Raw genomic sequence first — 12,767 nt, 5'->3', positions numbered from 1 at the left:
TACCTTGGTCACTCTGGGCTGCTGATCTCTCTCGTGCTTACCTTGGTCACTCTGAGCTGCTGATCACTCTAGTCTTTACCTTGGTCACTCTGGGCTGCTGATCTCTCTCATGCTTACCTTGGTCACTCTGGGTAGCTGATCTCTCTCATGCTTACCTTGGTCACTCTGGGCTGCTGATCTCTCTCGTGCTTACCTTGGTCACTCTGGGTAGCTGATCTCTCTCATGCTTACCTTGGTCACTCTGGGTTGCTGATCTCTCTCTTGCTTACCTTGTTCACTCTGGGCTGCTAATCTCTCTAGTGTTTACCTTGGTCACTCTGGGCTGCTGACCTCTTGTGCTTACCTTGGTCACTCTGGGCTGCTGATCTCTCTAGTGCTTACCTTGGTCACTCTGGGCTGCTGATCTCTCTCATGCTTACCTTGGTCACTCTGGGCTGCTGATCTCTCTAGTGTTTACCTTGGTCACTCTGGGCTGCTGATCTCTCTCAAGCTTACCTTGGTCACTCTGGGCTGCTGATCTCTCTAGTGCTTACCTTGGTCACTCTGGGCTGCTGATCTCTCTCATGCTTACCTTGGTCACTCTGGGCTGCTGATCTCTCTAGTGTTTACCTTGGTCACTCTGGGCTGCTGGTCTCTCGTGCTTACCTTGGTCACTCTGCGCTGCTGACCTCTTGTGCTTACCTTGGTCACTCCTGGCTGCTGATCTCACTAGTGCTTACCTTGGTCACTCTGGGCTGCTGATCTCTCTCATGCTTACCTTGGTCATTCTGGGCTGCTGATCTCTTTAGTGTTTACCTTGGTCACTCTGGGCTGCTGATCTCTCATGCTTACCTTGGTCACTCTGGGCTGCTGGTCTCTCTCGTGTTTACCTTGGTCACTCTGGGCAGCTGATCTCTCTAGTGCTTACCTTGGTCACTCTGGGCTGCTGATCTCTCTCAAGCTTACCTTGGTCACTCTGGGCTGCTGATCTCTCTAGTGTTTACCTTGGTCACACTGGGCTGCTGATCTCTCGTGCTTACCTTGGTCACTCTGGGTTGCTGATCTCTCTCGTGTTTACCTTGGTCACTCTGGGCTGCTGATCTCTCTAGTGCCTACCTTGGTCACTCTGGGCTGCTGATCTCTCCCGTCTGTACCTTGGTCACTCTGGGCTGCTGATCTCTCTAGTGTTTACCTTGGTCACTCTGGGCTGCTGATCTCTCTAGTGTTTACCTTGGTCAGTCTGGGCTGCTGATCTCTCTAGTGCTTACCTTGGTCACTCTGGGCTGCTGATCTCTCTCGTGCTTACCTTGGTCACTCTGGGCTGCTGATCTCTCTCGTGCTTACCTTGGTCACTCTGGGCTGTTGATCTCTCTCATGCTTACTTTGGTCACTCTGGGCTGCTGATCTCTCTAGTGCTTACCTTGGTCACTCTGGGCTGCTGATCTCTCTCATACTTACCTTGGTCACTCTGGGCTGCTGATCTCTTTCGTGTTTACCTTGGTCACTCTGGGCTGCTGATCTCTCTCATGCTTACCTTGGTCACTCTGGGCTGCTGATCTCTCTTGTGCTTACCTTGGTCACTCTGGGCTGCTGATCTCTCTTGTGCTTACCTTGGTCACTTTGGGCTGCTGATCTCTCTCATGCTTACCTTGGTCAATCTGGGCTGCTGATCTCTCTCGTGCTTACCTTGGTCACTCTGGGCTGCTGATCTCTCTCTCGTGCTTACCTTGGTCACTCTGGGCTGCTGATCTCTCTCGTGCTTACCTTGGTCACTCTGGGCTGCTGATCTCTCGTGCTTACCTTGGTCACTCTGGTCTGCTGATCTCTCTCGTGCTTACCTTGGTCACTCTGGGCTGCTGATCTCTCTCATACTTACCTTGGTCACTCTGGGCTGCTGATCTCTCTCGTGTTTACCTTGGTCATTCTGGGCTGCTGATCTCTCTCATACTTACCTTGGTCACTCTGGTCTGCTGATCTCTCTCGTGCTTAACTTGGTCACTCTGGACTGCTGATCTCTCTTGTGCTTACCTTGGTCACTCTGGGCTGCTGATCTCTCTCATGCTTACCTTGGTCACTCTGGGCTGCTGATCTCTCTCATGCTTACCTTGGTCACTCCGGGCTGCTGATCTCTCTCATGCTTACCTTGGTCACTCTGGGCTGCTGATCTCTCTCGTGTTTACCTTGGTCATTCTGGGCTGCTGATCTCTCTCGTGCTTACCTTGGTCACTCTGGTCTGCTGATCTCTCTCGTGCCTACCTTGGTCACTCTGGACTGCTGATCTCTCTCGTGCTTACCTTGGTCACTCTGGGTTGCTGATCTCTCTCATGCTTACCTTGGTCACTCTGGGCTGATGATCTCTCTCATGCTTACCTTTGTCACTCTGGGCTGCTGATCCCTCTCATGCTTACCTTGGTCACTCTGGGCTGCTGATCTCTCTCGTGTTTACCTTGGTCATTCTGGGCTGCTGATCTCTCTCGTGCTTACCTTGGTCACTCTGGTCTGCTGATCTCTCTCGTGCTTACCTTGGTCACTCTGGACTGCTGATCTCTCTCGTGCTTACCTTGGTCACTCTGGGCTGCTGATCTCTCTCATGCTTACCCTGGTCACTCTGGGCTGCTGATCTCTCTCATGCTTACCTTGGTCACTCTGGGCTGCTGATCTCTCTCATGCTTACCTTGGTCACTCTGGGCTGCTGATCTCTCTCGTGCTTACCTTGGTCACTCTGGGCTGCTGATCTCTCTCGTGTTTACCTTGGTCATTCTGGGCTGCTGATCTCTCTCGTGCTTACCTTGGTCACTCTGGTCTGCTGATCTCTCTCGTGCTTACCTTGGTCACTCTGGACTGCTGATCTCTCTCGTGCTTACCTTGGTCACTCTGGGCTGCTGATCTCTCTCATGCTTACCTTGGTCACTTTGGTCTGCTGATCTCTGTCATGCTTACCTTGGTCACTCTGGGCTGCTGATCTCTCTCGTGCTTACCTTGGTCAGTCTGGACTGCTGATGTTTCTTGTGCTTACCTTGGTCACTCTGGGCTGCTGATCTCTCTCGTGCTTACCTTGGTCACTCTGGGCTGCTGATCTCTCTCATGCTTACCTTGGTCACTCTGGGCTGCTGATCTCTCTCGTGCTTACCTTGGTCACTCTGGGCTGCTGATCTCTCTCGTGCTTACCTTGGTCACTCTGGGCTGCTGATCTCTCTCATGCTTACCTTGGTCACTTTGGGCTGCTGATCTCTCTCGTGTTTACCTTGGTCATTCTGGGCTGCTGATCTCTCTCGTGCTTACCTTGGTCACTCTGGTCTGCTGATCTCTCTCGTGCTTACCTTGGTCACTCTGGACTGCTGATCTCTCTCGTGCTTACCTTGGCCACTCTGGGCTGCTGATCTCTCTCATGCTTACCTTGGTCACTCTGGGCTGCTGATCTCTCTCATGCTTACCTTGGTCACTCTGGGCTGCTGATCTCTCTCATGCTTACCTTGGTCACTCTGGGCTAATGATCTCTCTCGTGCTTACCTTCGTCACTCTGGGCTGCTGATCTCTCTCGTGTTTACCTTGGTCATTCTGGGCTGCTGATCTCTCTCGTGCTTACCTTGGTCACTCATGTCTGCTGATCTCTCTCGTGCTTACCTTGGTCACTCTGGACTGCTGATCTCTCTCGTGCTTACCTTGGTCACTCTGGGCTGCTGATCTCTCTCATGCTTACCTTGGTCACTCTGGGCTGCTGATCTCTCTCATGCTTACCTTGGTCACTCTGGGCTGCTGATCTCTCTCGTGCTTACCTTGGTCACTCCGGGCTGCTGATCTCTCTCGTGCTTACCTTGGTCACTCTGGGCTGCTGATCTCTCTCTCTCGTGCTTACCTTGGTCACTCTGGGCTGCTGATCTCTCTCATGCTTACCTTGGTCACTCTGAGCTGCTGATCTTTCTCGTGCTTACCTTGGTCACTCTGGGCTGCTGATCTCTCTCGTGCTTACCTTGGTCACTCTGGGCTGCTGATCTCTCTCGTGCTTACCTTGGTCACTCTGAGCTGCTGATCTCTCTCTCTCTCGTGCTTACCTTGGTCACTCTGGTCTGCTGATCTCTCTCGTGCTTACCTTGGTCACTCTGGACTGCTGATCTCTCTCGTGCTTACCTTGGTCACTCTGGGTTGCTGATCTCTCTCATGCTTACCTTGGTCACTCTGGGCTGCTGATCTCTCTCATGCTTACCTTGGTCACTCTGGGCTGCTGATCTCTCTCGTGCTTCCCTTGGTCACTCTGGGCTGCTGATCTCTCTCGTGTTTACCTTGGTCATTCTGGGCTGCTGATCTCCCTCATGCTTACCTTGGTCACTCTGGTCTGCTGATCTCTCTCGTGCTTACCTTGGTCACTCTGGACTGCTGATCTCTCTCGTGCTTACCTTGGTCACTCTGGGCTGCTGATCTCTCTCATGCTTACCCTGTTCACTCTGGGCTGCTGATCTCTCTCATGCTTACCTTGGTCACTCTGGGCTGCTGATCTCTCTCAAGCTTACCTTGGTCACTCTGGGCTGCTGATCTCTCTCGTGCTTACCTTGGTCACTCTGGGCTGCTGATCTCTCTCGTGTTTACCTTGGTCATTCTGGGCTGCTGATCTCTCTCGTGCTTACCTTGGTCACTCTGGTCTGCTGATCTCTCTCGTGCTTACCTTGGTCACTCTGGACTGCTGATCTCTCTCGTGCTTACCTTGGTCACTCTGGGCTGCTGATCTCTCTCATGCTTACCTTGGTCACTTTGGTCTGCTGATCTCTGTCATGCTTACCTTGGTCACTCTGGGCTGCTGATCTCTATCGTGCTTACCTTGGTCACTCTGGACTGCTGATGTTTCTTGTGCTTACCTTGGTCACTCTGGGCTGCTGATCTCTCTCGTGTTTACCTTGGTCATTCTGGGCTGCTGATCTCTCTCGTGCTTACCTTGGTCACTCTGGTCTGCTGATCTCTCTCGTGCTTACCTTGGTCACTCTGGACTGCTGATCTCTCTCGTGCTTACCTTGGTCACTCTGGGCTGCTGATCTCTCTCATGCTTACCTTGGTCACTCTGGGCTGCTGATCTCTCTCATGCTTACCTTGGTCACTCTGGGCTGCTGATCTCTCTCGTGCTTACCTTGGTCACTCCGGGCTGCTGATCTCTCTCGTGCTTACCTTGGTCACTCTGGGCTGCTGATCTCTCTCTCTCATGCTTACCTTGGTCACTCTGGGCTGCTGATCTCTCTCGTGCTTATTTTGGTCACTCTGGGCTGCTGATCATTCTCGTGCTTACCTTGGTCACTCTGGGCTGCTGATCTCTCTCGTGCTTACCTTCGTCACTCTGGGCTGCTGATCTCTCTCGTGCTTACCTTGGTCACTCTGAGCTGCTGATCTCTCTCTCTCTCGTGCTTACCTTGGTCACTCTGGGCTGCTGATCTCTCTCGTGCTTACCTTGGTCACTCTGGGCTGCTGATCTCTCTCGTGCTTACCTTGGTCACTCTGGGCTGCTGATCTCTCTCGTGCTTACCTTGGTCACTCTGGGCTGCTGATCTCTCTCATGCTTACCTTGGTCACTCTGGTCTGCTGATCTCTCTCGTGCTTACCTTGGTCACTCTGGGTTGCTGATCTCTCTCATGCTTACCTTGGTCACTCTGGGCTGCTGATCTCTCTCATGCTTACCTTGGTCACTCTGGGCTGCTGATCTCTCTCGTGCTTACCTTGGTCACTCTGGGCTGCTGATCTCTCTCGTGTTTACCTTGGTCATTCTGGGCTGCTGATCTCTCTCATGCTTACCTTGGTCACTCTGGTCTGCTGATCTCTCTCGTGCTTACCTTGGTCACTCTGGACTGCTGATCTCTTTCGTGCTTACCTTGGTCACTCTGGGCTGCTGATCTCTCTCATGCTTACCCTGGTCACTCTGGGTTGCTGATCTCTCTCATGCTTACCTTGGTCACTCTGGGCTGCTGATCTCTCTCATGCTTACCTTGGTCACTCTGGGCTGCTGATCTCTCTTGTGCTTACCTTGGTCACTCTGGGCTGCTGATCTCTCTCATGCTTACCTTGGTCACTCTGGGCTGCTGATCTCTCTCGTGTTTACCTTGGTCACTCTGGGCTGCTGATCTCTCTTGTGCTTACCTTGGTCACTCTGGGCTGCTGATCACTCTCGTGCTTACCTTGGTCACTCTGGTCTGCTGATCTCTCTCGTGCTTACCTTGGTCACTCTGGACTGCTGATCTCTCTCGTGCTTACCTTGGTCACTCTGGGCTGCTGATCTCTCTCATGCTTACCTTGGTCACTTTGGTCTGCTGATCTCTGTCATGCTTACCTTGGTCACTCTGGGCTGCTGATCTCTATCGTGCTTACCTTGGTCACTCTGGACTGCTGATGTTTCTTGTGCTTACCTTGGTCACTCTGGGCTGCTGATCACTCTCATGCTTACCTTGGTCACTCTGGGCTGCTGATCTCTCTCGTGCTTACCTTGGTCACTCTGGGCTGCTGATCTCTCTCGTGCTTACCTTGGTCACTCTGGGCTGCTGATCTCTCTCATGCTTACCTTGGTCACTCTGGGCTGCTGATCTCTCTCGTGCTTACCTTGGTCACTCTGGGCTGCTGATCTCTCTCGTGCTTACCTTGGTCACTCTGGGCTGCTGATCTCTCTCATGCTTACCTTGGTCACTCTGGGCTGCTGATCTCTCTCATGCTTACCTTGGTCACTCTGGGCTGCTGATCTCTCTCATGCTTACCTTGGTCACTCTGGGCTGCTGATCTCTCTCATGCTTACCTTGGTCACTCTGGGCTGCTGATCTCTCTCGTGCTTACCTTGGTCACTCTGGGCTGCTGATCTCTCTTGTGTTTACCTTGGTCATTCTGGGCTGCTGATCTCTCTCGTGCTTACCTTGGTCACTCTGGTCTGCTGATCTCTCTCGTGCTTACCTTGGTCACTCTGGACTGCTGATCTCTCTCATGCTTACCTTGGTCACTCTGGGCTGCTGATCTCTCTCATGCTTACCTTGGTCACTCTGGGCTGCTGATCTCTCTCATGCTTACCTTGGTCACTCTGGGCTGCTGATCTCTCTCGTGCTTACCTTGGTCACTCCGGGCTGCTGATCTCTCTCGTGCTTACCTTGGTCACTCTGGGCTGCTGATCTCTCTCTCTCATGCTTACCTTGGTCACTCTGGGCTGCTGATCTCTCTCGTGCTTACCTTGGTCACTCTGGGCTGCTGATCTTTCTCGTGCTTACCTTGGTCACTCTGGGCTGCTGATCTCTCTCGTGCTTACCTTGGTCACTCTGGGCTGCTGATCTCTCTCGTGCTTACCTTGGTCACTTTGAGCTGCAGATCTCTCTCTCTCGTGCTTACCTTGGTCACTCTGGGCTGCTGATCTCTCTCATGCTTACCTTGGTCACTCTGGGCTGCTGATCTCTCTCGTGCTTACCTTGGTCACTCTGGGCTGCTGATCTCTCTCGTGCTTACCTTGGTCACTCTGGGCTGCTGATCTCTCTCGTGCTTACCCTGCTCATGTTCATTATCAGCTTTCATCTAACAGGGCCATATCACAACCCAGTTCAACTTAAAGAGCATAATCAGGAAGTTAATAATTTTCCCCTCATTTTTACACAACCGATAGCAGCTTTTTTGCGGCCCCTACACAGTGAAGGATGATTAAGGAGGACCCCTGCAGAAACAGGTATTGCAGGTATCTAGAGCTGGCTGTTTTTTGTTAGTTTTAATGGAGAATGTCCATCAGCAGGATTTAACTAAGCCAGGGGCACTAGGTCAATTGTAACATATGTAATGGGATTGTCAAACCTTTTACTTAATAAAACACTGTTACTATAACCAGAGATATCTTTAAATTTTAAAGGAGAATTTAATAAGTGTTATTACCACCTCCCTTGGTTTATTAAGTATATAAGATTGCTGTACTAGTTTTTGTTGGTTTGAGAGACATGTTACAAAATATCAAGATAAGATAACTTGCTGTTGTTGGGGTTCCCCCAGGAACAGGGGTCCCCCAGCATCCTCAGGGTTCACTGGTGCCTAAAGCCGGTTATGGATACTACTAGAATGGCTACTTTCCATGTCCATATCTATTGCATGTACATTTGCCTGTGTCCTAGGTTGTAGCTGAAAGGATCATCAGACAATCAGTACACATACTCAGTTAACAAATTACTAAATGAAATGAAACTAAATGAATCACCATAGATAACAACTTAGAGTTTGATCTTCACATACAAAAGTATATAAAAAGCATCATCAAAAGCCAGGGCTGATATGTAGAGCAAAATAAAATCCTTACTCCTTCTGGTACAATCACTCTGGCTCACTCTTATCTTTCACCAGCCCTTTTCTGTGGCTCACCTATTTTGACCAACATCCAGATCCCTCTTAAATCACAATTGCAGCAATGCTATAATAAGATAAATAGATTTGTGGCTGACCTGCCACAAAGAGCCCATCATTGCACTGCATTACATGCCTACAACTGGTTAGAACTCCCGCATCAACTAGCCTATACACTAAAATACTACTTAACCCCTCTATCCACCCTTCTATCTCCTCACTGCTTAATCATTATCTCCCAAATCACCCTGTGTGCTCTCAAGATAAAAACCCACTTGAAATGTATAAACTAAAATATAAAAAGCATGTGACAAAGTCTGTACTTACACTGCACAGCGAAACGATGGAACTTTATCCCGAATTCAATGAAAACTACGTATTTAAGTCCTCTCTCAAATAATTTCTCACTAACTCATGACTGTGCCCATGAACCTCACCTACATCTGCAGACATTTCACATTCTTATTAAATGCTTTTCATACTATCGGTAACTTTCAACACCTGCCCTCTCTCCATTCTTGCGGGGGCTTATATCTTATTTTTATTTCCTAACAAGAAAGTATACTTCTAAACTTTTGTATATACTGGTTGTCATAGTTGTCATTTTTTATTCTTATTTTTATTATTACATCATTCATCAATTATTGTATCCTGTGTATTCGACTGTCAAACTGTATGTATAAATACTTTTTTTTTTAATTACATCTATACTACTGTTTCATTTGACGTTATCGAACTCTCTGGAGCTTTTCTCTCTGGGCCTCTGCTGAAAATGGATATTTATTAGCAAGTCAGACTTTCCCAGTAAACAAATGTCAATCAATACATTACCTTCATAAAGCATGAATGGAATCAACATAATTATACAATGTGTCATCATAATTTCAATACTAAATTGAAACAAACTGCTTTACCTGAAGCCATATAATGTTTTTATAAAAATTTCATATTTTAATAAGAAATGTCTGACTGTGGGCATCTGATGATGTAATGACTCATCTCACAGAACAGGGAATACTTTGTGGTAGGAAAGTAACAGATGTTCACAGTTATTAAGTCGGGTTGGAACCTGAGGGGGTGGGGAAGTACAAGGATTTCAAGTCCATCTTCTTAACATCTGTGATTGGATCAACTAATCCCCTCATTCAGACATTCTGGAGCACTGCTAGGAGGTTTGGCATCCTATCATGGAGTAGGAGAATTGCAGAGGGATTTGGGAGGTACTGAATCATGAAAGCATGGAATGGAAACGGGACTTTCTGTTTAATTTAAGTCCATCTGGGATTTTGTATTTAAGGAATGAACTAACATCTACATTATCCACATATGTTTATATTCACTTTTAGAGGCCACAGTATTATGTGCTAATATGTCTCTATATCTCTTAATTCTATTTAGTATAATTCTCTGCAAAAATATATTTTACACACCTTTGCCCTCTATCTCTCTCAGATGCACAGCTATTTATCTGAGTCTGGGCTTTACAGGGTTAATACTAGCAAATATGTGTAAGTGTGTGCGTGTGTGTGTGTGTGTGTGTGTGTGTGTGTCTGTCTGTGTGCGTGTGTGTGTCTGTGTGCATGTGTGCATGCGTGTGTGTGTGTGTGTGTGTGTGTGTGTGTGTGTGTGTGTGTGTGTGTGTGTGTGTGTGTGTGTGTGTGTGTATGTGTGTGTGTGTGTGTGTGTGTGTGTGAGACTGAATGAGACAGTGAGAGAGACAACAAGAAAGAGAGAGAGACTTGCTAAACGGAAATGATCTTTCAGGCTGCCAAGACTTAACACGCATATATATATATAAGTAATTTGATGATGTTTTAGGTAAAGCAGTGAGACATTTAATGAATATGTTTAATCTCTGCATTATAATGCTTAAATCCTTCATTACGCTGAGTCTTAGACATTGTATATTCCTTACTTTACTACTAAATGGTAAGTTCCAAAAAATGTACTATATTATATGTGCTGTATAAAAATAAATAAGTAGACACAAGAAATGTTTTAATGTTACAAAATCCCAATACTTTATATCACTTTATATATGCAATGTTAGCTCTATGACAACTAATTCTAATTCTTGTTACATTGTTTGCTACTTAAATGCAGTTATGACATGCATGTTTTGTTTTGTTTTCAGGTATCTTAAATGGAAATGAGTTAACACAGCTAGAATTAACAAGGAGTGCCTATGAAGAGGAAAATGTTATTCTGTCCTGCAATTTTACAACTACCACCATAGCACAACCAAACTTATACTGGTATCAGCAAAAGAAAAATGGACCCTTAGAATATCTGCATCTTCAGATGCATAAATTTAAAATTGATGCAGGAAAAGGTCACTTCACATCACACTTTGATATTTCTAACAACTTTATCTTCCTGAATATTTCCAGAGCCCAGCTGTCTGACTCGGCAGTTTACTACTGTGTGTTGGGTGACACACTGACTGACATCTCCACTAACACAGTACAGGAACCTAAACCAGGTGTTGTCAGAAGCCAAAGTTACATCTTACAGTGTATGTGACCCAGAAACAGGACATCTGCTTAAAGTATGGCAAAGGAAGTCATGCTCCAGCCATGCACTTAAAGTCAGAAATTGGGACTGTTTATTTAAAAATGCATAGTTTTATGACAGCTTTTCTAATGAAAAAGTCAAGAGCTTCATTTTCTAACTATACTTCAATAATCACTAAAATTACAGAAAATGCTGTATAAATAATTTCAGTTTAGAGATAAAACTGTCTGAATTATGTTTTGTAGCAGTAAGACGGAAACATTCCCGACTTATATCCCTTACCTGAAATTGGCTCCTAGATCACTTACAGCATATAAAGTAGTGAAATAAAATACATGTGACAAAATGGAAATGTAGCAATGACAGAAAGTATTTTTTATAGAAATTGACAGTAAACTACAAATGTTTTGTTTCAATAGTTTTTCTTATTTCATATACTTTTACACATTACATTTCTCACATATTTTTTCAGGTCTCGATTTTATGTTTGAGGACCATAAGTGCACTATTTGGAACTGTGAGAATTTTAAGTGCAATTAAGGGGAAATACATACCAAGTTCAAATTTACTGTTACTAGAATTCCATCTTCTCTGAGTTATATGTTCATGATTTCAAAGTTAGTACATAAAAACAGTTTGGGGGCTTGCACCTCTGGAAAAAAAATGTTCTTAATGAGTAAAATAAAAGTGAGTTTAGCTTTTCACTGTTATTGCAGGTGAACCTCAGCACATACTATATGGAGTCTCAAATTTCCAGTACATTCCAGTTTTCCTATAGCTCAAGTTATACGTTGTACAAGTGCTATTGATATATTTAAATATAATGTACCATTTCCTTACTTCCGCAGCTCCCACATTATCAGGATGCAACTTAGTTCTCTAAAATTTCCTTTCCTAATGCAAAATATAAAAAAGTAGAAATTGCAGGTCATAGCATTCCAAAACATCAGCTTTCTTTTAAGAATATGGATTTGAAATATTTTAATTATTGTATACTGCTATATAAAAACCCTGCTTAAATACTGAATACCTAATTGATTGGAAATCAACTTACGAGTGTTTGGATTGCCATAAACAGAATGTTAATCAGAAATTACTTCTGAATAACAGTGTGAATAGGAGTTTAGGTAAGTCAGATTATCCAACAAAGCCTCTCAACCAATCAGGGATAAATTTTAACAGAATCAGGGACAAAGCCAGAAAAAATCAGGGACAATCAGGGACACGTTTAAAATATTTGTGCTATTAACTTGAGACATTCACAGAATCACAGCATATGAATTAATATGCATTTTGTTACGTAAAAGAAATCTACAACTCTTAATTATTGCCATTTTTCATTAAGTTTAATTCACCAACTTTCCTCCAAAAGTCATCAGTTTTAGGAGGGATTAAGAGGGACAGAGCTAAAATTTGAGTCAAAATCAGGGACGTCCCTGAAAATCAGGGACAGTTGAGAGGCTACAGGAAAGGAAGGAGGAGGACATGACATTATATTACAAAAAAGAGTAAAAATACTGGATGTGATGAGACAGAGAAACAGGTTGTGAATGTTCCTTTTGAACTCCAACCAGATTTAAGTACCACGGATGTGGTAACTGACATAGAATACAGATAAAATAATTCTGTAGATAACCTCATTTCAGATGAATAACATGTCTCCCTGGTTAGTGTTGAGTCAAGTTCATTTGTAGAAGAACATAGGCCTGTCTGTCTATAACCATAAGTCATTGTATCTAAGAATGGAAAGAAGTTAATGATTCAAAGGCTTTAAGTGAGGTTAGGAATAATGGCATTGTAAATTTAGATTTTGTAACTATAGACAATTCTACCCCTGTTTTATTGGTACCTGAATCAGATGCATCTAATACGAATATTTCTATCATGAGACATATTAAAAAGATAAATCAGACAGAACCTCATGATACATTAGATTATGTTGATGTTAA

The 12,767-nt window shown here is 45.4% G+C and overlaps 1 gene segment (V, D, J or C); it reads left to right on the top strand.

The window, feature by feature from the left end:
- The first annotated feature begins 10,151 nt into the window (after positions 1-10,151).
- Positions 10,152-10,827, top strand: LOC122790575. The segment is given in 2 exon segments: positions 10,152-10,233; positions 10,439-10,827. Coding segments are annotated over 2 exon segments (453 nt in total).
- Positions 10,828-12,767: the final 1,940 nt, after the last annotated feature.

Source organism: Protopterus annectens, chromosome 16.part0 (assembly GCF_019279795.1).
Source record: "Protopterus annectens isolate FY-2018-M chromosome 16.part0, PAN1.0, whole genome shotgun sequence".
In the NCBI taxonomy this organism is placed as follows: domain Eukaryota; kingdom Metazoa; phylum Chordata; order Ceratodontiformes; family Protopteridae; genus Protopterus; species Protopterus annectens.
The sequence above is the reverse complement of the archived record's forward strand: the minus strand, read 5'-3'. Positions and strand labels throughout refer to the sequence as shown.